We start from the raw sequence: 25,326 nt of genomic DNA on the forward strand, positions 1-25,326 counted from the left end.
TTATACTTCCACCAGGATTAGGGTCCATTATCATAATCTGGACATTTACAATTATCTATAATTTGCAAAGATGCGCTCGGTTCTTGATTGCAGAAGGCTTTTTTTTTTCTTTCTGGCTCACCATTGCTAAACAGTGACAGTAATAACGGTTAATTTTGCGGCCAATATATAAGAGGTGTCGGGCTGTGCAAAACGCTTTCACACCTGAATTTGCTTACTCAACCACGAGCAGTGCATGGGACAGACTGTCCGTGTTCCCTGTGGGAGCTGCACCGCATTGAGACCACAGCATCTGACCGGCTATGGAGGTAAGCACTATCTTCATGTGTTGTAGAGAAGATATGGGAAGAAGTGGAGAAGTGTGGGGTCTGTGTGGGGTGTGCTGATACTTGTCCACACAGTCTATATTTCTAATACAAATCTCTCTCTCTCTCTCTCTCTCTCTCTCTCTCTCTCTCTCTCTCTCTCTCTCTCTCTCTCTCTCTCTCTCTCTCACACACTCTCTCTCTCCTTGTCACAGTGTCCTACCCTCATCTGTTTCATTCTATTTCCATTCTCATTCTATTAATTGTCACACTTTCTCTGGGTGTGTATGTGTGTGTTGTGTGTTACATCTTTATCTGTGTTTATTATACAAAAAAACATCTTAATAATTTCCAAATACTATTTTTATCAATATGCTTAAAGACGCGCCAACCTCTTTATGGAGGCACAGGGCCTTCAATATGCCTGCATCTCCATTCTCTAAATGCAAGAGATCTAAATGAACCATAGCAGATCCACTCCGATCGCAAAAAAAAAAATAAAAAAAGGTGTTTAAAAAATCAAGCTCCATTTGTGCGCCTGCATGGGGCATCCACAGGTTTGACAGCTGCAGGGGCTTCTCCTCTCCCCCATTCAACACTGTAATTTCAGATAATATCCCGAGCGTTCACCCTTGTCAGCAATTTGTTCATGAATAACCGAATAATTTCGTCTTTTTTGTTTCGTCTTTGCTACCTCAAATCCAAATAAAGATGCCTTTCAGTATTAAAAGTGGTAGAAAATTACAGGTAATTATCTTTGACGGTAAAAACGCTGTAATCAGCGGGCTACATCAAAAATTACCCTAATTATGTCTGCATTTATGAGAATAGAAAAAAAAAACCTTCACTTGGATAAAACCCATAAATTGTCCCAAATATCTCCTTCATATTGAACGAGACTGCAGCTGGGTGCTTTGTTCGGGATCGATCCTGTGGCGAATGGTATTCAGCGTTTCGCACATCAAGACAGGGAGAGAGGGGGAAAAACATTTTGTCAATACTGTAATGATTGAGACAGAGTAGATGGACAAGATGCGGGTCTATATTATAGGAAAAACTCGATGACAGACGACCAACTATGGTAAGCCTTTTTGTTACTTCTTCAGATTATACCATCCGTATTATTCATTATACAGGCCTGTAAAACGAAACTGGGGTGGTGGTGTTTTTTTTTCCCTTCCTTTCTTTCTTTTTTAAAAAAATAAATCTATGCAAAAGGAGAAAAATAGTTTACATCTAAAAAATAACATTTAATCAACATTGAGTTAACAATATAATTGTTTTCATAGTATACAAAAATAAACAAAAAACAATTTTGAATAATAAGTCGAAATCACCCATTCAATGTCAAGAGATGTCAAGTTAAAAAAAAAAAGAAAATCAAGGGCATGACGCATTGTTTGAAGCCATGTTTCTTTTTTTACTCGATTTATGACAAAACATAAAAGGTATTTGACAACTAAAATTAGACAACATATTTACAAACAAATTGCCTCCATTTGCTGGATGAAAAACATGTAATCATAACGCAATGGTTGTTTTTTTTTTTTTTTTTTTCAGTTCGGTTTCAAATGTGACACATGGGATTATTTGAAAAGGCGTCAAGTGTTTCTTTTCGCTTCCTGCTCATGTCCCATGCTGGTGATGGAGCGATGTGTTTGGTTTACAAGTCTTGGTGAAGCAATCCCATACGAATTTCAATTCGGTTAAGATCCAATGTCCTCCACGCAAAGTGATCGTTATTTATCCTTCACATGAGACTTCCCACAGGAAAAAAAAATGTTCTCAGTTTGTATTTTACAAATGGCAGTGTGGGTCACTGTTATTCTCAATGCGCGTGAGAATAAAACTAAACGAGGGTCAGCGACCAGGGGGTCCTGAGGCCTATACCGCCAATGATTCGCAGCCTATCTCTGCATAGAGTCCTGATGAGGCGAGGAGTACCAGTGTGAGTAGCCTGGCATGTAGCTGTTGGCAGACATGTTCACTCCCTTGGAAGACGCAGACACGTCCCATATGGGAGGGATGGCCGGAGAGCGCGGGGACAGAGCGATGGAGCCCGGCAACGGGTCACTCTCGTGTGGATTACTGCCTTGTTTTAGCAACTTCTTAAACTTCGACCTTTTGTTCTGGAACCAGATTTTTACCTGAAACATACAGCAAATCAGCAAAGAATTAATTCCATGCATATTTGTGCAGCACATAGGTTGCATTAATAAAATGCAATGCAATGCAACGCCATAAAATATGCATAAAAATATTTTCAGCGTGTGCATCAAGTTATATATATATATATTCATAAACGGATTTATTGTTTGTAAATAGATTGAAAAGCTCACCTGTGTCTGTGTAAGCCCCAGGGAGGCCGCCAGCTCCGCTCGCTCCGGCAAGGCGAGATATTGAGTTTGCTGGAACCTATGGTTTAATGCCTGAAGCTGCAAACTGGAATAAATCGTCCTGGGCTTCCGAATCTTCTTGCCTTTCCCATTGAAACGTATTTCTCCGTTCTCAATCACCGTTGTTTTCTGCTGTTCTGGAAAGGGTAACAGTGCATTTGGTAGGAGAATATTTTATTTTATTTCATTAAGGGCTATGTAAAAAATGCAGGAAAGCAAAAAAAAAAAAAAAAAGCGACAAAAAAGTGATTTTAATAATTTAATAATACACGCATTGCATTTATTGAATGCTAATTACAGTTTGAAATAGACGGGGGTCCAAATCGCCAGAATGCATCATCATAAATCTTTCAGGAGCTCAGAGGTTGTTATAATTAAAAACGAAAACAAGGATTAAAACCTCATGTTTGTTCATCTGAACCACACAATGGACAAATAGAGTACTCCAGATTATATTACGCATTAAATCCGAGCGCACAAACGTGCAAGCATTTTATTCGCGATAAAATCCGTATATATATTTGATTTTGACAGATTTGATTTTGTGTCGCACACAAACCGGGTTAAACAAGGGCAAAAAATAATTCGGTCTTATTCATGTCTGAACACAAATAGGCGACGAATGTAGGAATGTAAAAATGCGCTTACCTGTGTCTAACCTGGTCTGTGTGCCGGCGGCGTTATTATGGTAGGACGGCAGGTATGGACTGTGATGTGGATGGCTCATGTACGAGTACGGTAGCGACCTGTTATACGAGTTAGAGCCTGAATACGGAGAGTTGTCGTGCTGGTGGGCGTGGGAGCCGGAATGGAGGCAGTGGAGCGGGTAGTGGCTGGCGGCCATCGACGGAGAGCTCTGCTGCGAGTGCGACTGCTGACCAAACTCCATGAAAGCCGATTTTGACGAGTCCTGAGCCTCCAGACCGTCAGCCATCGTAGTCATGGTCATCATCAAATTTTCTGCCTTGAGAGTACTTACTCCCCCCCCCCTCCCGTCTCTCAAGTCCAAATGGGTCCTGTTGTGTGTGCTGTTCTTTCCCCCTTGTTTGGGAATGTTGCCTTATTACTCCGAAATGTCTTTTTTTCCCCTCCCTTCCGTCTTTTTTCCCCCTTCCTCACGCGGTGTGCCGAAAGGTGGGCTCGAGTAAAGGCAGGAGATTATAAGGTGGATTCTGTTAAATTTGAGTCCTTGCTTCTAGACTTGATGCAGACACTACAAGTAAAATGGTTTGTCTCCAAAGGGCAGCGCCTTCCTATTGGTCACTCAACCTCACGTCATCAGTTCTCTGCTTAGCTGAGACTTTACAGCGAGTTAACCTATCTTAACTGCTCTATGAGGAAGATAATAACGCTGGGGTATCCCTTCGGATGTTCACACAAAACAATTCCTTGTTAATATGATTTTGCAAAAAAACATCCAGAGGTGCGAGAACCCCAATAATAGGATTTATATACATTAATGAAGTTGCATTAATGACCCCAGTGATCTTATGATCAGGGTATATGCCACATTCTAATGCTTTTTTAAAGATGCCACTATGATTTTACAACCGTTTAGAGCCTTGCGAATTATAATCAATTATTAGAAGAGTAATCGGAACACTTCGTATAAACTCGTTAACTGCGTAATTACGCGACGCGCGCTGGCACGATCGCAATTACGCACAAGTCACAGTCCAAAGCTTCTGTCATTGGATGTCCCGGCTATAACTGACAGCATTTCCCCGCTGCAATCAGGAGCTCGTTACAGTCGAAAATGTATGTAAATTGCACATGCAGTTAGTGGTTTGGCAAATCGCGTCCGCATTATAAAACCACGCTGTAAATACACACTGCGACGCTCACTTAATTCACATTTCAGATCTTTTTTCATTTTTATGGTCAGCACGTTACTCGGTAATATGGCGTTCATTTACTTTCAATGGTGATAAAAAGTAATTAGAGTCACAATCAGTTCTATCCAAATCCCATTTGATTATCCGCTACGCACTGTATTGAAATTAGCCCAATAAAAAAAAAAATAACTGTGAACAATTCATCTGTAATGATTATGGACGAAGTTTATTTTTGGAGGTGGAATAAAAGTAGATATAGCATAAATTATCCGCTAATTATACGCCAGTGTCGCCTCAATTATCCTCTTATCAAAAATGGTCGTCTAAATGCAGCGTTTAGTTTCAATTTTCTCCCTTTCTGTAACAAGAACTTGGTACCTTGCTATTATTGCCAGGGTTGTTATTTACTTTGCGGGATTTAAAAGTGCACAAGCGGCCCTGGATAACCAACCACTCTCCAAGAAAGGACGAGCAGAGACATGGAGCTGGATGATCGTTCAGAAAGCTCGCCTTGTTGGATTTTTCTCCGATTTCTGCGTGCAGCAAAACATAGCTGGAGTTTTTTTTTTTTTTAGACATTATGAGAGGTAAGGGACACGAGCTTGCATTATATGTCGTTTAAATATCAACCAAATTAAGTGGCTGGAAATGTAATATTATATACAATTATATTGTTTTGTTTTCAGCTGGCATTTTATTATAACGGTGTATTTTTTACAAAGACGCCAGAGGGAAACAAGCAGGCAAGCAGGCCTTTTCTCTAATCACCTCTGAATGGTACAAACTAAACTTTCAATTCTGCTTTGTTGCCTGCACTTTAGGCGTGTAATAGGCTGAGACGTAGCGGTTCATTACCTTTGCTTTTGTCTCTTGTGCAAAATTGTGAAATGACAAACCCTGGTGATAAAAAAACTAACAAAAAAACAACGTTTTAATCTTATTTCACTGCTCATACAGTTTTTTTTGTGCACAGATTATATACAACTATAGCATATTTTAAATATAGTCGTGCATATGCTTTTGCACACGTCGAATAATTAAATAACAATCCAATTTTTTTGTTATCGACAGCAATTCGACTTCTGTTACTTTCATACTGTGTATAGGGGAATCTCAGTTTCCAGCTACAACAGAAAGCCATAAAACAGATTTATTTGCATTTATTTTATTTGTTGTATTATTTAAATTGAGTGAACGGTACAGCAATTACGTCATTAAAACATCTTGTTATATTCCAGGGTTAAATTTGAGATTGTATGGTATTTGAGGACTGTTTGGCCTAATTCATAAACAGCAGCCAATTAACAAAATCACTCAGCAAAATCACTAATCACTGTTGTATGACACAGCTTTAGTTTCAGACCCCCTTGGTGATTTACGAACGTCACAACAAAGTCGATTCATATGTTTTTTGTTTAATAGATTTTTTTTCATGAAAATAAAAAGTTGCACACTTGATTGATTATAAGAGCAGCAAAGATCAGTTTTGGTATTAGGCCCATATCTCTTGTTAGTAGAAAATATCAACAAAAGCAATATAACAACAATAATAAAATAAAAATAACAGTATAAATAATAAATAAATTAACCACAATAACGACAACAACAGAATAACATTATTATTATTATTATTATTATTATTATTATTATTATTATTATTATTATTATTATTGTTGTTGTTATTGTTGTGGTTATTGTTGTGGTTGTTGTATAAATATTCACATTTAATATAAATGGTTTGACTAACATCTGTGTTTTATGGCTAATGTGAACATTTGTGTGTCTGCATTCTCCACATAATTCAAGTGTTAACACTGTGCTCAAAACTTCATTGACGAGCTTGGGATTGTCCAGGAGCTCTCATCGATTTGCTTGTCTAGATTCGGTTTGCGTATAGTTCATTTCTGATTTTTTTTAGGACACGTTTTGAGGGTCGAAACCATCAGAAATGTTTTTTACGCATCTCCTCTCCGGAGTTCAGCCCCAATGACTGCAATGGCACCATGCACGAGTTCACAGCGCTGCAGGGGAAATAAAGGCTGACTTTGCATCCAGAATAAGATTACTAAAGACCACTTTTGGAGCTGAATAGTATAACAAGGAGTGTTAGAATATTTCGAGTGTATTTAGTGAACACGAGAAGATGCGCACGTGAAAGCCAACTAATGTGGAGTCGCGCTTGAGTCCGACAATCACACAAAAACGAGACAAATCATCTTTCTAGGATTCAGTGAAGCCGCGTCTAACATGATCTATAATAAACAAGCATTGCAACCTTATTTTAAATCACTACTATGCTATGTTTTGGACACGTTTTCTTTCTCCTTTGACAGCCTGCACCTGATGCGCAGAGTGGTGCGTTTATATGAAATCACTTTTCACTGCAAGTAAATTAGTGCATAGTTTTTCAAGAACAAATCGTAATGTCGTGTTTAGGCCTAGTTTACATCAATTCTACGGTTTTAACAAACCCCTGGGTTTTTTCCCCCCACTGAAAAAAACAACGAAATTCTTTCTTGCAAAAAAAAAAAAAGATGTACACTACATGCATTATGTTTAGAGCAAAACTGCATCATACAAAAGGCATACCTCGGCATTAATTTTTCATCTAAATTAAATTGAAATCTCTTTTATTATTTGAGAATGTCGAACAAATGAGAACAGTGGGATTTTTTCTTTTCCTGTGGCTCTTTTTCGACTTAATAGAAGACATTATTAGCTCTGACAGCACACAGCTCAGGTCTGGAGGAGAGGATTTTGTAGAGAGATGACAGACAGGAAGGCTAGCAATCATAGGCTCTTTTTTACCCGAATGTACTGTTCGATGCCGTTTATCCTTGATGATAGAAAATTGCTCTGTTGCCAGGACGCGGCTGCTAAAATAGAGGGCAAGAGCAACATTTCCATTTTCCAGTTTGAAAGCCATTGAAATGAATTAGTAAAATGAAAAAAAAAAAAAATCCCGTGGTAAACAAAAGCGACAAACAAAGATAGCCTTTTTTTTTTTTTCTTTTTTTTTCTTGAGTCGAGTCCCCTTTTTCAATTTATGATTTTGCGTTTGCGCCTGTATTCCCAGGTTTTGGATGCAGCACTTGTAAATGGATCACCCTCCTAATGTGCATCTGTGCTGATTATAAATTTGCCATATGATCAGTAAAGCACAGAATTCAATTAAGCTCTGCTTTATTTGCGACCCAATTAGACTCTATGGTCTTTCACATTTCATAGAGAATTGCACAAAAAAAATAGATGAACAGAATTGGTTATTAGATTGGATTTAAACGTGTAAAAGAAAAAGAAAAACAACAATGCACGGTAGATATATATTTTTTCCACCTAAAAAAGTGAATCAAAACATTTACCGCTAATATTCAGAATAAAAAACTGATTTAAAAAGAAGTGCAACATATATACTTTTTCAAGTAGGATACACAATCTCCTAGAAATGTATATCCCTAGCAATAGAGGCAATTTTATATAATATCTCCTTAAATATCTATATCAAATAGCATGTCTCTGGAGAGCCGTTGACAATTCTGGGTAACGTATAATGTCCCTAAAAGGAGTTAGTCAGGCTAGTGTGTGTTTTGACAGCTTGAGAACACACCCGAGTGAATAGTGGGTTTGCATGTCATCACAGACACATTCTTTATTGTTGTTTGGGCGCGCAGTGGCCGAGCACCAAGTGTAATTTAGTAAACACTTTGTTCAAGTTGCATGCAAACTTGAATATTTTGGGTTGATCATATTGACATAAACGTCCATGATTTAGCATCTTCTACAAATAAAGCAGTAGCAGAGTATTAGCAAATGAACGCGTTTGTTTGCAACACCACCACCAATAATAATAATAATAATAACCACCATTCCATTAATAATTATTATAACCACCACCACCAGCAATAATAATAATAATAATAATAATAACAATAACAACAATAATAATAATAATAATAATAATAATAATAACAACAATAAGCATACCAGCTATTAGACCTCTTCTACCTCTTATTATTATTATTATTATTAATATTATTATTATTATTATTATTATTATTATTATTATTATTATTATTATTATTATTATTAGTGGTAGTAGTAGTAATCTACATCTCAACAACTGAAATACAAACCCAACACCTGTATAATAAAACAGAATTGTATCCTTTTATTTTAAATAAATCAATTCAAGTAATTCACAACTATCTCTAAAAATGAAGGTACCAGAGACTGTTCCATTGCTATGGTACTTTTCAACATTTTTAGTACCTGTGGAAGTACAAGTATAAATAAGCCCTTGATGATTCTACAACTATGTATACAACCTACGTTTTAGCCTTTCTTCAGTTTAGGTTTGCAAAATAAAATGTTTCCTCAAAGAATTTGAATACCCCCCTATTAAGCCCCCAGTGCTTTTTGTGCATTCATTTATCTGGTCATTTTATTTTATTTTGCAGTTGCATATGCAGTTTTTTTGTACTATGCTAATTCGTCTTTGATCTTGCATGGTGCAGATGCATGGTTAAATTGTTATTCAGTGGAGATGTCGAGGTTCTGAGGAAACGCTTTTTTTTTTTTTTTGCATATGAGAGTTTAGACATGCAGGTGGTTTACTCCAGTCAGAGTACAGCATTATTAGCCTGAATTACGCCTGGCTCAATCTGCATGCGTTGCATCAGTCTATTAGTAGTGCATTAGTGTTGCCTGTTTGCAATTGTTATTCAGCATTGTCTAAATGCATGTTGTCATCATTCCCCACCTATCAACAAGAACATTCTTGATATGGATATGGATGGTATTTTATTGAATGTGACTGCAATTTCGATGCCACATATCTCGATATAGTAAATGATTCGTTTGAAAACTACAAAAGCAGCCTCGAAGCGCATTAATTACCCAATGAAAGGCCTGACAACGAGGAAAGGGAAATTATCACAGCAACTGCGTCTTGATCTTATTTAGACTATACTATTGCAGCATCAGAACTAAAAAAAAAAAACCCTCAGTGTTGACAAATTGCACGGATTTCGGGTTTATTTGCAATTTGCAAAACGTTTAACAAAACGAGCTCGAAAAGCTGTCTGTGTCCAGATTGATTTTATTGTCTTCATGCTGATCTTCAGTAAACACAGGCCACGAATGCAACTCGTATAGGCCTTTATTTTTATTTTTTTTATATTAAGACCCCCCCCCCCAAACACGAAGGTGTTGGATGAGCTTAAATTGCGTGTGACTGAACAAGACGTTTCCTTCGTCCGCGTTCTGCCGAGACTCGGTGAGGGAGCGGTGGAAACAATGAGGAGCTTAAAACCCAATTGTGCGCTTGAAACTCAAGAGCGGCGTGTGAGCTGAGGCGGAAAAATGCGCAGAAAACAAGTCACACCTGGTGGACCGCCTCATACCTGCTCGATTCATTCCACTGCCAGGGTTCTCAGGAGTTCTTTATGTTCCTCAAGCCACTCTTCATGACTTACTTATCACAAATCCAGAGCAAAAAAATGAATTCTACATGAACTTATGAACCTCTCTCTATTAAAAAAAACAAAAAACAATCCAGGTGATTATGTGCAAAGATAAAGGATCAGATTCGTATCAGTGAAAAGATGCTGCAGGAGTGATGACAGTTCCTTCCCAGAAGGATTAAGTAAAAAAAACAAAACAAAAAAAAAACACAAATTGCTGTGTTTGATTCCAGTAAGCCTACGTTATGAGCCTTAGAAACGGTTTTTTTTCAGACGTATTTTCTGTTCGGGTTATACCCTGAAACCGTGGGGAAGATCTACAAATCTGGTCCAGTTCCAGGGAGAATAATAGCAATTGAACAGTATTTAAAATTGCTGTTTACAGTCTGTTCAATTCCCTATGGACCTACTAGAGCATGCTGGCAGTAATAGATTATTTGCTTAATGTTTGCAATATATAACACAAACAAGAAAACTGCATTGTAATTGAATTTGCTCACTGGATGGAATTCTTATGAATTTCATTTTATATATATATATATATATATATATATATATATATATATATATATATATATATATATATATATATATATATATATATATATATATATATATATTATAGGATAATCACTACAAAAAATATGCAGCATAAAGAATTCTGGGGAGATATCATATTAAAAAAATGCAAGTTATTGATCAATGGTTTAAATGTTGCCCCCAAATTTGATGATGCAATGTAAATGGGCCATTTGAGCAGATGACTGGTATAAGCCATATAATTTTAGATTTATTAGAGCTTTTCAGACAAAAAGACTTGAAGCTCTTATTTTCATTAGCTGTAAATGCCATTTCAATTCAAGGGTTTTAGACCGTGTCTGTTTTAAACAAAACACAAGCAGGCAATCACACTGATAACTGCCCTTGGAAATGCATCCACCAGAGCGCTTATTCAATCAATACAAGGAGAGAGGCTGTTCGTAGGAATAATGAAAACAAGGCAAAGTCATTTTCCACAAAGTAAACCATGTCTCACAGCAATAACAAACAGCTTATCGGCAGAGGTCTGAGGAAAACAGCATATTATGTTTTTTCGGCTCTTGTATGCTATTCTAGGCGTGTGTGTGTGTGTGTGTGTGTGTGTGTGTGTGTGTGTGTGTGTGTTTGTGTATAGGATTTAGTTATAAGTAGGCTATACAAGCTGGACACAGAAGTTGTGATGGACAAGCATTGTATGAGCTTCATTTTAGAAGAAAATAGTTTGGATTTGATAAGGGTACACTGTGGACCTATGGATGAAGTACCATGGAGTGGGAGGGAAGCTGTCACTCACAAGAGTGCATGAATACCTTGACTAGTTGCTTCCTTTTCTATGGGCTCCACAACATGTTACCAAAATAATACACTGAATTTGGGAAGAGTTTTATACTTTGGGGTGTGTTTTATAGTCAAATGTGTAGATTCTAACAATATATGTGTTACTGAAATATATGTAGGTCTCAATGAAATATATAAAGCAGATCTTTAATATGTGTTGATTGAAACTTTCATGGTGGCTTTCAGTTTGACAGTAACACTCTTGAATGGACTTTTCAGCTACCGATGATGCATCAAGTCACTGAAGCTGTCTACCATTCAAAGATAAGCTATTACTATCTTTAAGTACCCATACATTTTGTATTGTAGTCTGCCACAGGTGCCTGCTCAACATTTATTGGAGATGTGCAACCTTTTCTGTCCATTAGAATATTTAGACCACGTAGTTCTTAATACCAAACTATTTACACCTCATAACTGTGCATAAAAGCCTAGATAAAACAAGGTCATCAGGTCTGCCAGAAAAAAAAAAAATTTTTTTGAATCCTGCCTATTGATTGAATATGATGGCTTCATCACCCACTCTCACCTCCCTGAGAGTGACGTGCATTCATACCACCACCCCCACAGCCCCCTTCCTCCTTGCTGCTGGTTGGTTTCTACAGCTGTGGTGTGTGAGAAATGACCAGAGAATTGGCCTCTGGGATAGCAGCAAGCCATCCTGGTGCTATTAGGCTTGTGGCTAATAATAGGTGTTTCAGTCTGGGGGAAGATCAATCAGGGGGAATCATAGGGAATGTTCTGAGGAGCACTTTTACACATCTGTCCAGATGGATGAAATTACACTTGTCTGTTTTTAGCTGTATTACTCCTAAATTGGTTGTCTACTTTTTTCTTGCTTTCTCTCCCTCTCTCTCTCTCTCTTTCTTTCTTGTCTCTCTCTCTCTCTCTCTCTCTCTCTCTCTCTCTCTCTCTCTCTCTCTCTCTCTCTCTCTCTCTCTCTCTCTCTCTCTCTTTCTCTCTCTCTCTCTCCCTCTCTCGCATTCATATGTCTGTGGTCTGCTAAAAGGATTGAGCGCTAAACTCCCTGTCATTTTAGTGTGTTCCTTATGCCCCCCCCAACACACACACACACACACACACACACACACACACACACACACACACACACACACACACACACACACACACACACACACACACACACAAAACCCCCTTTCCTCTTTTCCACACCTTCATTTTATTTACTTACTTGCATCTTGAACAAGAGACGAATAATGTCTCCGGAGATTTTCCTCCTTGTGAAGAGGTTAATTGCAAAGCAGTGCAAGGAACACATCTAGCACGTGTCTAAAACATTTTAAACTGTCACAAATAAATATTGTATTTCTATGAATACCATTGAAGACATAATAATTGAAAATTAATATCTCAATGTTTTATAAAATACACAGATGAGCTGAAGAATTTAATTGCTGTTTCGTTAATCCTTAATAATGGTTCAACTAATCAGTACAAGATCTTACTGCTTTGTGTTTATGTACTCTGTTCATATATAAATGTTATAATGAATTGTAAATTGCAATCATGTACAGGAAACTGTCACCGCTATTACAAATAACTACTATAGTAAGAATATTCCAATAATTTTTTTTTTTTATATATAGGCCCATTGCTGTTATTCACCATGAGTGTACTGGGCTGTGGAGGTAACCACATGTTGGCAAGACCCCCTGTGATTTAGCACTGCCAGTTAACTGGCATGATGTGTCCATCACAGAGGTGTGTGTGGAGACTGAGAGTGGTCATTTAAAGACTACGAAAAAGCTGCATGCATCTGTGAATTCAGCTCAGCGGCTGACAGCTTGAAATGTTATATGTTTGTGAGCGACAGTGTGGCAACTTTGCATTGGGTGCGGGCCTTTTTCAGCGATGTTTTTTGAGCCTTATACTGAGTTCAGAAATGATATAACTCTTAGAAATGTGCCAAGTTTGATTTGCTTGTAGTATGAATTCGTATAAGTATCCCTGACACTGGCACAATGGCTGACACTCACAATATGGCACTCAGTGAAATTACCACTCAAAGACACTCAGTGGGACTTTTTTTTTAACAGTGAAAATGAATACTGTACATCATTGTTGTTTTTTTTTTTTGCTTGCAGGGAGCCTGATTTGAGATGTTCTTCTGTTGTTGATTGCTCAACATTGAGAGATATTTCAAGGGCTCAGAGAGCTGACTGAGGAGAAGTCTTTTGAAAGAGCAAAGCCCGATGACCAGGCGAAGGAAATCAAGGCTCCCTAGTGTGTCGCCTTAGCAACGGGTGAAAATTAGCATTGACTTCCGAGCAAGCCTACAAAACTAGGCTTCAGGGTATTTTTTACATCTTGAAAAGTGACAATCAAAGAAGATCTAAAGACATGCTTCCACTTCCATTTATATTGAAATCAGCTTCTTTCTTTTTTCCGCTACCCGAACAAAAAAGTCTTAATGTATGTATTTTTGCTCATTTTACTGTGTTGTGCTGTTTCCCCGCAATGCCCCCTTGCTCATGTTTGCCTCCTGCCGTGGCAAACAGAACACGTCTATAATAGTGAATGCATTTCAGTGCACTTCCCAACATGAACTAGAGATGACACTGGCTTCCTCATTCGCAGGCATGAAATTCAGCTCTCATGATTGCCAACAGGCTTAATGATAGTCTCTCCTAGAGTCACAGAAGTTTCACACTGATGCACTTTTCCTCTATTTCTCTCTCTCTCTCTCTCTCTCTCTCTCTCTCTCTCTCTCTCTCTCTCTCTCTCTCTCTCTCTCTCTCTCTCTCTCTCTCTCTCTCTCTCTTCTCTCTCTCTCTCTCTCCATCACATTGCAGGGAATTCAGGCATCCATGCTGAAGCAAAACCAACTAAGCCCATCAGGAGCCGTTTTAAAGAGAACTGAAGTGCAGATTGTTTGTGCCGATGCATGAAGCTGCTTGGTGTATCTCCTCATCACAAGCAAGCTGCACTGCCATGTAGGAACAAGCAGGAATATATTAAAAGGTAATGAGAGATCAGTCAGAAGAGGGTCATGCAGGGGCACTGTTTGGCATCACCGTTGCTGGAGAGAGCTTTCAGAGTGACGGCCTTGTTGTCTCTGTTGAGGAGCCAGAAGGGGTGGAGTTCAACGACGTTCCTCATGGCAACAGTTGCTAAGCCTTGTTGATGTGGTTATTTGTAAATCAAAGCTGGCTGCCTGGGATTGCGAATGATTGTATATATGTGTGTTATTGGACATACTATCGACAATTTGAATAAATATTTTTCATTCAGATACCGTGTGCCGTGTGTGATCATGCCGCATGAGAAGCAATAAAATGACCATGAACTACAGAATGCTAATGAGTAATATTATTCACTATGCAGAGCAGATACTATATGATTTTTTTTTATTATTGAAGCACATTAAATAATGAGCTGATGATTGCACCCCTGAGAGATTAAACATTTCCAAATATTTCTGCAAATGCACAGCCAATCCTGTTTGCTGCCATATGGCCACTGATGAGGGCAATGTGGAATCACCTAATGGTATGCCATTGTAACAACACCTGGCAACAGTTCATCCAGACTCTCATACAACCCCCCCCCGCCCCACCCTACCCCAGGCCACTGAAAAACGCTAGAACATATTTCTGTGTGAGAGAGAAAGCCCTATGAACAAATAATGGATGCGAGCCAGTCTAAATAAAGTGTGGTTTATGAGTTGTGGTCAGGACCATCTCTTTAAAAAAGCGTGCTGTACAAAAACTGCTGCCAACGTATTTTTTTCCACCATACGGTTATAATACGAAGCCATTTCTTCCCTCTCTCACAGTAAGAGGCTCAGTCAATAAACGGCTGCCTGTAGACCAGTAGTCTACAGCCACAGGAGAAGAGAACAAGCCACACACGCCAAAACAAACCCATGTTCCCTTGCAATTTTTAACTCAGCCATTTCAATAATACACTCACTGGGCTTCTGTGCAGAATAAATGTTTGGTAAAGCATGTCATGATTCACGTTCTATAGTAATCAACAAAAAAATAAAGAACACAAAGACTTAGTTTCCTTCACCTGCCCCCCCCCCCCCCAAAAAAAAAAAAAAAAAAAAAGAATACTGTATAATTTTCCTCCAGTTTATAACTATGCAAGATGTATGAGTCCTCTATGCTTACACTATGGAAACAAACACAAATTTCTACTTACATTTATAATGTGTCATTTCATGTATACACTCTTGCCAATGCAATACTAGTTTAGGGTTATGTGAAGTAAATATTAAAATACAGTCTCACTACCACCAGACTGTTGACTGAGGCCCAGAATAACATACCTTTCTCATGCACTTCAATGCAGTTAGTGAATAATTCATATATTTTATTAAATAATATGTGTTAGATGAGTACCTTGAAGTCTCTTGGTTTAGAAGAGCTGGGCAACAAAGCAACTTGCTCAAAACTGATTTCCTGGGGACATACATTGTCATTTACAATATATAGCAGACGCCCTTATCCTCAGTACCATAATCTCCATCAAAACAGATTTAAAAAGGTATCAATGACCTAAAATCCTGATAGAGTTAAGAACACTAAAGTTGAAGATTCTTCTCAGATAAAAAAAAAAGTGTGTCCTTAGTTTTTGAAGAATCAGCTGTTTGGACAACACGACAGCGGAGAGTCATAAGATAGTCATAAGAGTCATAAGATTAGGTTGAGCAATGCTGAAGGTTTGAAGACACTTTGGGGAGGAGAAAAGTTTAGCTTAGTTCAGGTATTTGAAGGTCCATTTTTTGGCATTGTAGATAAGTGTGCAGGTTTGAAATTAGTTTTGGGCAAGCCCAGAAAGCCAGTAGAGGGAACACAGAAATATCATGTTACAGGAATATTTGGGAATATTGAAGAAAAAGGTTTCTGGATCAGTTTAGGGTTTAGATGACTTGCAGGGAAGCACTGATAAAAACAAGCTGCTCGACTGCAAAAAGACAAGAGACCAAACAAGCTTCTGAGTGTCATCTGAAAAGAATAACAACCAGATCCTTTTAATATTGCATAGGAGAAACCTACCTGATGGAGTCAGTTTAGCAACATGAAGAAAAAAATGATGGATGATTGGTCATCAAGTGCACCAAGGTTGCATGCATTGTTGCATGCAATGCTGTAATATAAAGGAAGGAAGCTCAGTTTATTGGGATTTAGTTTCCTGTGATGACCAACACTTTGAAAGGTTTATTTGCACTCAGTGATTTGTGTACATATTACCTTTATAACACATACAAAACCATGTATTGGGCTTTACATAGTTTCTTTGAAGGCTGAACTGTACTAATTTTAGCTAAATTAAGATTTCGAATAAGGCCAATTGTTACAATAAATCATATTATACACCATGATATAATATATTACCATACACTAATTGGCTTTTCTGGCTCTCCTTGATGGCTACTGATAGGAACAGCCTTGAGAAGAATTTATTTTTCCACCACTAAGTCTTTAGACCAAATTAAGACAGCTTTTGGTGAGGGAGTAAAAAGCCCAGAAATGAGCATATTATAGTTGTGGCTCATAAAAATGAGAAAATACAGAATGTATTGCACAAGACACACCCTCCAGCTTACTGTAAGACAGCATGGAATTTTTAGCATCTCTGTTGTGAATTACATCATATCAGTTAATGAAGTGCTATGCTAGTAAAAACTGTCAAAGATATGCATTCTCTGTGGACAAAACATAGTCATGCATCAACTATAAAATCAACAACTATTCATGTAGTATATGAAAAAGCACTGTAATGTTATCTAATATGTATAAAAACAATCAAGGGTGGGATTGTGTGGTGCCATTTCCACCGGAAGTTGAATATTTTCCTACAAACGCCAGATCCTGAAATGTTAAACTCCTCTTATGCCTCATGAAATTGTCAATGATAATAATTGATTTTTTATTAAAGAATGACATAAACATAATATTTATCTTGTGTGGTTAGAAACAAGTTCAGTTTTACCTCAGACTGTGTTGACATGGGAAAATATTTCCAAAATGTAAAAAAAGATCTCTATTAGATCCTAACCAATCGGATTGAAGAATTAAACAGTTCTATGGTCTGAGTAAAACAATGAATAATCTTGTTTTTGTCGTGTTAAAAAAAATAATTAAACACTTAACAGAACGTTAATTCCTACCCTAATGATTGACTTGTGTTCAAAACTGATCTATGAACTCCAACATCCAAACAACAGTTAGAACCTGTTTATCTTAGTGGGTTTAAATGGTCTAATAAGAATAACAGTAGTCCAGAACCTGGTCCACATTATGGAAGAAAGACTGCCTGAATGTCTCTGTGTAATATCTGGACAATGAGGAACTCAACTAATGTGTTTAGCTCCTGTATCAGAACGTGAGCAAAACTTTCAGGTTACCCACTTAAACTCCTAGGATTGAACAGAGGGTTCAGATATTATATTACTCATTTTTGTTAATACATGCCTTGTATACTGTCATTCATTATAGTTAGGGAAGAATATGAAAAGATGAATACATAAGGTTAAAAAGCAGTGATGTTTATTGAACACATTAAAGTGAAAATGCTTTACCTTCATGATGACTTCATGTAGCCATAAGGGAACAATCACTGCTCTCAGTGCCTGTAGTTTAGTTCAGTGGGGGCTGCAGAGCTGTCAGGGTTAGAGAGTGAGTGCAGAGCAAAGAGAGAGGAGGCTGGAAGTGAGCCGGGCCAGAGGCTGCAGGAGCCAGGAGCCCCTGCCAGGGCTGTATGGTGGAAAGCTGTTAATAAGCATTCAAAGCTCTTAAACATAATGATCTGGACTTCTCTCCCTGGGCTAATGCCTATCACATGCCTCCGACCAGCCTGCCCATAGCTCACACACCCAGGAAGCGGAGGATGACCTGTTGGATGAGGGGGTGTAAGAAAAAGTACAAGACCACTAATATGCTGGTGAAGGTGTCAACATAATGCTTTGGATGCAGGAAAATAGGTGATACTGATTTCAGATTATATGTGTGATTATTTCGAGCGATTGAGCAAGCTTAGTGAAAATATTCCTAAAAATGTTGAGGCAAAATGTCCTCAACAAGGCACCGCTCTGAGACTGGGATTAATTGGCTTTCAGCCTAAAATCAAACAAACTGCGCACTGGCACTTGCATAACCCTCTGGAGCAGGCCTAATAAATGAGCACACATCAGCAGATATAGTAAACACAGATGCAATTCATTTCTCCCTGCAAACTGGAACGCAAGCTCGACAAGACAAATGTTACTATATTGACCTAATTACAACAAATAAATACATGCAAGACTAGATGGAGGACGAGACTTCCTTTGTGTGAATGTTTTGCAGTTATGAATCAAACTGTCCTGGTTCTCACCGGGCTGCTGACACTTTGTTGTGGTGGCCGGATATTTATTCGTGACAAGCTGGTAGAGAACAGCAGTAATAAATATCGTTCTCTCTCGTTCAGCTTTGAGGTAGCTTAATTAACAATGTGCTGCACACGCTCCCCAATGACATATGTCCCAAGGAAAGCCAAAAATAACAGTGGTACGGGTGGAGGGGAGTGTGTATGAGACAGGGGGTATCACATGTGTGCAGTGAGAAGGTTCAGAACATATTTCGCCTCTCCCATAGGAGCGCTTATGGAAGCCCTGGCCTAAGGCACAAGAGAGAGCGAGAGAGCGAGAGAGAGAGAGAGAGAAAGACAGAAAGTTAGAGTGCATGGTGGTGTTGTAATGGTGGATGCTAGACAGAGACACCTGTGGTTGCATTCTGCTCTCACATGTGCATGTCTGACAGGGCATCTGTCAACAGGGCCAGATCTGTGCTGAGCTGATCCATTAGCACTAACAAGCATGGTGCACTGTGGCAGTGTGTTCTGAGGAAACCGGTAATATGCTAGCATGAGGGATCTGTTTCTGTTGATGGCCTTTGTAGGGGAATGCAATCAAGTCTCTGTGCCTCTCACACACATGCACACACCTGCAGCAGTGTCTCTAAATGTGCTATTTTTTTTAAATGATGAATTTTTCCGATTGCTGCTCATTTCTCAACATGAACATGACATGGTTGATGTTATCACAACAGCGACTAAATATCTGAAAATGTATTCTAATTATAATATGACTCATCTGGCAAGTATTAAATCTAGTTCAAATTGCCAATGCGATTCACATCTAGATGCATTAAAAATAAAAAATAAAAAACATAAAAAATACATATGAAGCAGCTACCTATTACAATGCATTACGATCTGATTTTGATTTGATTCAACACAAAGGGTTTCAATGCAATACAATGCAATAGAAAAAATATTATGCTATGCAATTCAATATGGTATAGATAGTTTGCTTGTATTTCTTTGGTTCAGACAGACAGCAAATCATAAATTTACTTGAGGCCCAGAGGTTCTTTTCCTGTTCTCTCTCTAGGAAGATGCAGCTCTACCTCTGCCATGTTAATCTATAATCCATGTGACTCTCAGGACACGCCTGGGTCTCTGTAGTATTGTGATACGTCATATTCATGTAGCAGCAGTGGTGCTAAGAGAACGCACTTAAAAAACAGTTTAGCAAAGAGAAATCAAGCTACATATAAAATATTGGTCATAAATTATTTGTCACTTTCTAAATAATAAATGTATACCCCATCTACCAATGATTATACATATAAAAAATGTTATGCAGATATTTTTTAAATAATGCATCCTGATACAAATACCAACTTGTATCCAATGCACAATTTCTTTCAATCAGTGCATCACTTTATTAACTTTTATGATGCACTGAAGCGAATCGGTGAATCTTACCACCTCTAGTGTACATGCTGTATATATAATGTATGTATGTGTGTGTGTGTATGTGTGTGTGTGTGTGTGTGTGTGTGTGTGTGTGTGTGTGTGTGTGTATATCTTCAATTCTTTATACTGATTGGTGTCAAAGTGTTGGTTAATGTTATTTCACCATGACTATCAGGATGTATATAGCCAGAGTGTGTCTATGGGAATGAAGTGTAGTTAAGTTTGGTCTCAATAGACTGGATATGCTGGCACTGGTGCAGAGATTGCTGTTTTAAACATGTTCAAACATAGAGATGTTAAGAGTCATGCTGCTGCTGCAAAAGTTGAAGTAGGAGTGAAGACTTAGCAAATTGATATAGATGGTGCTGGGGAAATAAGGGGTGGAATGGCAATACATGTAATACAAACAGAAACTGTGCCCAGCTAGTTTTGATGTAGTGTGAATAATAAATTAGGAAAAGCGTTCCTAATAGGCTACAGCATCGGCAGCGAGAGAACCAATCAGAGCAGGGATAAAGTATCATGGCTGAAATAGATATTTAATTACAGCTAGTGTCAGCATCAAGACAAATCACACATATACAGTATATTAATGATATTACACTAGTGCAACAAGCATTTCTGTTGTATCAGCTAATTCATAGAGGATTAGATGCCAGACAAATGTGGTAACTTTGTGTTCAAGGCTCTGGGTTATTGATTAGAAGGTTGGGGGTTTCAAACCTTGGTATCGCCAAGCTGCCACAATTGCTCCTGTGCTCCAGGGGCTCTGTGACATGTCTGACCCCAGCTTCCTAACATTGCTGAGCTATGCGAAGAAAGAATTTCACTGGTCTGTAAAAGTACATATGACAAGTATTAAGCAAGTTTCTTTTTTAACCTTTATATAACATCTATGGAATAAGTCTCCAGTGTGAGCATTATGTATTGTTCAGTAATTCTTTATGATTTAGGGCTTTTTGGTGTCTCTGAAAGATGATTAGACATTAAATGCTCTGTTAAGAGCAGCTGTGATATAAGTAAAACAGCAAATAACAGGTTTTGTGGATATTTAACATTATCAAAAATCAAACCAGGCCATCGTGGATTGTTTTCTTATAACAGCAGTGTGTTTTATTCCTTACATAGCTGATTAAACAATTCAAGGGCACATGCAGAAAGAACCGACATAAATATCATCTATACAGAAAATATCAGTTTTTATTTTAGATCTCTCTAAGCATTTTTTATATTTGGTCAAATAACTTAAAGATAATCTGTTGGACCAAAAATCTCAGTGATATCCTCTCAGAAGTGGGCTATTAAGGTTCTCACTCAATGCTGATTTTGATAATTGTGCTGTAAGTGAAACTGATGCATCCTTAAGAGCAATCCTTTTCATTATCTTGATATAGACCCTTACACGGGTGCCAAGATTCTGGGGTAGGATGGTTGGATCTGAAGGCACGGTGGAGTACAATGGATGAAAGGAGCTGTCAGAGTGGGCAGCAGGAAAAAAGGAAGCAAGAGCGAGCCGGAGTGCTATGGGAGTGCCGCACAGGGATGGGATGACAAAGCTGGGAGGTGACAGTGGGGGAGGAGATGGGGACCAAGGTGAATTTGAGAGTCTTTGGAGAACAGGCACAGGGTCCCCTTTGACCTCTGTCTCAGGCAAAGAATTTAAAAATGACACTAGAGAGAGGAAGTCGACTCCTGCCTTTCATGGGCTTGAAATAATGCCTGTACAAGTTTTGCTGTTTGTGAACGTACAATTGTCCTGTGAGACACCAGACAATGTCAGTTTGATTATTTGAATTGTTAATTGTGTGGCTTATGTCATGTACATATTTGACAAGCTCATAGATTATATTACAACAATTAAGCAATTAATGGGCAAAATCGAGCTTACTAAACCACTATATGATACACACAATCTTTTCTGAGAGAATAAAGCTCAGCATCTGAATGGTTAGTTGTTATAAAGCAATGTAAACAAATTCTCCACTTGCTTATTTGGGGTTTTCTCAAGCCATAGCTGGAATTTTGGCCAGCTCTGTGTCACCCACATTGTTATTTCTTTAATCCTAAACAGATTTGCTACCGCCACCAAAAAATCCCAGGCCTGGGTGTCTCTGTGGTGTTCTCCACAGACTACATTAATGAACCACACATGTTGATAAGTTATGGAATAGATTAGTTGCAATGTATGTGGTCCGCCTGGTGAAAGAGCCAATGGCATTCAGCGACACACTTTAACAAGGAAAACATCTGATCCATCTTGCCCTCACTTCCACATTTACATTCGCAGCACTTTATCATGAGATTTCACACAGCCAGATACGACGTCATAGCTTCCTTGTTAAAAATCAAACAGGCTGCAACAGGTTACAACACACAAACATGGAGTTTATGTAGTATACAAGTCTTTTATTTAGAAAAAAAGACAAGAAAGTGCTGTTTTAGACCCTTAGGATGAAGACAGTTATGATCATAATACGAAGAAATAGCTATAATAAAGAGGGGTTTTATTCAGGAAATAGACAGGAACAGATAAACAGATATTTATAGCCAAAATGTTTATGCTTCTCCTTTTTTTAAACATATATAAATAAAAGAAAAGGACCTCTAATGGTGTCAGACAAGAAAATCACTTTTATAGACTCTATATGTAATAAATGCAACCAAAGACAAGTTTTTAGTCATTAGACTATTTAGAGTATATTAAGCCCATCAGTTTTGTCTGATTTGTTGTTTTGTCAATGCAGTTAATGCAAGCCTAATTGTTTCTATAGTACCAAATGATTTACAGGAACTTGTAACTGGTGTAACAGTTACCTAAATGGTGTATAGGTTTTCAGTGTCCTGATAACGATCGTGATAACAATTTATAGCAATCCTTGTAGTCTGCAAATTTACCTGGAGATTATCTTCAGGATGAGGGATTATTGATTTAACATGTTCATGGTATTACATATTCTCATTTACTTCAAGGTGGAATTACAAAAGATGTCCATGTTGTAGTGAGAGCAATAACAGGAACGAATGTGTTTTTGGACATTTAAGGAAATTAAACATGCCGTAAATAAAGACATTGTTTATTAATAATTTTAAAAAGTATAATTTCTGTCAAAATGTTGCTGAACATAACACCTCAGGATATGCTGGATATGGTGGTAAGTCTAACTCACAGCACTTTAAATGTAAAACAGTTTGCCATTGTGTAAATGTTGTAAATGTATATAGTATCATAATTATTATTAAATATAGGTTTGAATATTATGATCACTGATGTTAGAATAGCTTGAATAATTACTACTAGTCATAGTTTTTCATTTATTTGATAGACAAATGAAAATTGTATACGAGTTTAGTAAATGTGTCAAAATTCTCATTTATAATTTGTGCAGAAAACCACAAAAAGTCTCTGAACGCTTATTTCATTAATGTAAGACCATTTTTCAACCCAAACCTAATGTAATTCTGTGTAAATGTGTCCAAATTTAAAAGCTATCATCGTATGCTTCTGTGTGCGATCAAGTGCAACAAGAGAAAAGAAATACCTCAAATTACACAAGAATCTTGGGCCTTGAGACAGCTGGGTTAAAATTATATGCGTATACACAAGCCTGGGTGAAATAGAACCAGGTCGGGGGCATCTGTATTTCGCCAGTGCACATGGAGGGATCACGCAGTCAGAAAGCTGCGCTGTCTGTCGCTCGGAAGGAGGGGCAAAGGGGAGAAGTCGGGGGGGGCGTCTGCTGTAAACAATGAGGGTGCTTCATGAACGCCAATCTAAGTGGCCTGAGGCTAGAAAGACATCAGCACGTCAACACACCAGACAGAGAAGGCTGTACAGCCATTATCCCTAAACAACCACGGCCTTCTCAGAGCACACAGGCCTTTTACAAGTGCTAATAAAGATAATTAGTAGAAAAACTTGTAAACGGGTAAAAGCTATTAGGAGCCTTCATTTTTGTGAAGGATCATTTGTAACTCGAATGCAAAAATGCCAAATGACAACTCGAGAAGGAGAAATTGGTGTTTTGCTTGGCACACCAGTTGCGTTTAACCGCTTTTTATGATTTATTAAAATATTGAAATATAACATAAGTCAGCATGGCTAAGTGGTGATTGTTTAGGTTCGTGCCCTGTTGTAATGTGCAGCAGTTTTTAAACAGCACGTCATTCAGTGCTGTCAAACATAAAGCCCATAAAGCCCTACAGTCGATTTAAAATATTGCAACCCTCTTTTGCATTGTGGTGTACACACTCAGTCGGGCTTTATTTAATTATACAGATTGTCAGCCTCTTAACGCTGCTTTTCATGCAGTGTACAGTTTAACTTCTGACTCTTCGGAAAAATGCCCATTATCCTGGATGTGAGATTGCCGCATAATGGACATGCGCAAGCATTTAACTGCAGGGTCAATACAAAGTTTAATAATCGCAAACTCTTTAAAGTCTCTTGAACGGAGTTGAAAGCATGTAAAATGCCTGCACACTACAATATGAGTGGTCATTTTTGGCTTCCAAAATGATGATCCAGGTAATAGGTGGGAATACTCCTTTTCTAACTAATTACTCTCTCTCTCTCTCTCTCTCTCTCTCTCTCTCTCTCTCTCTCTCTCTCTCTCTCTCTCTCTCCATAGCATTTACTCCCTCAACATCCTGATAATAGTTTTGTTTTTGTTTTTTTTATTTGCTTTCACGTATATTCAGGACATACTATAGTGTATTACCCAGAATTCCAGGTGCAAAAATTCAAGCAGGAAAATACCTTCCATATGCAAAAAATAAAATGTATACTGATTGATTTCTAAACATCATTATTTCCAAGAATTTGTTGCAGGGTTCAACATAAAAACCTTAAGGGTTCTTACAACCCTATTCAGAAAGCTAGTTTTTGTCCAACAGTGTAGAGTTCTTTCAGAGAATGCGTCTTTTGCTTTATGTGTGACAAAACATGTTTCACACATATAAACACATAAACACTCAGTCTCAATCTCAGTCAAATTTGCATGGCTTGATTTGTATGAATAAAATTGAAAAGGTTACGGTTAGGATAGTGGGCTAAATTTTATATAAAACTTTTTTAATATGAGCACTTTTTTAAAAATGATTTCTCTTATCTAAATAAATCTGTTATTACAGAATTTACTATGTTTTATATTGAAATATCATTATGTATTTTAGTCTTAATTTT

The 25,326-nt window shown here is 37.9% G+C and overlaps 1 protein-coding gene and 1 long non-coding RNA gene across 2 annotated transcripts; one reads left to right on the top strand and one right to left on the bottom strand.

Annotated features, from left to right (window-relative positions):
• The first annotated feature begins 608 nt into the window (after positions 1 to 608).
• On the top strand, positions 609 to 14,628 carry LOC310716548. Its single transcript, XR_014530603.1, has 2 exons — positions 609 to 1,386; positions 14,189 to 14,628. It is a non-coding gene; the product is annotated as an uncharacterized lncRNA (long non-coding RNA).
• On the bottom strand, positions 1,841 to 5,123 carry dlx6a (distal-less homeobox 6a). Its single transcript, XM_083523821.1, has 3 exons — positions 3,350 to 5,123; positions 2,645 to 2,838; positions 1,841 to 2,452 (listed from the first exon to the last, which is right to left on the bottom strand). The coding sequence occupies exons 1-3, from the start codon at positions 3,651 to 3,653 to the stop codon at positions 2,213 to 2,215; spliced, it is 738 nt and encodes a 245-aa protein (XP_083379947.1). The 5' UTR covers positions 3,654 to 5,123; the 3' UTR covers positions 1,841 to 2,212.
• Positions 14,629 to 25,326: the final 10,698 nt, after the last annotated feature.

This window comes from Silurus aristotelis, assembly GCF_946808225.1.
Source record: "Silurus aristotelis genome assembly, chromosome: 21".
In the NCBI taxonomy this organism is placed as follows: domain Eukaryota; kingdom Metazoa; phylum Chordata; class Actinopteri; order Siluriformes; family Siluridae; genus Silurus; species Silurus aristotelis.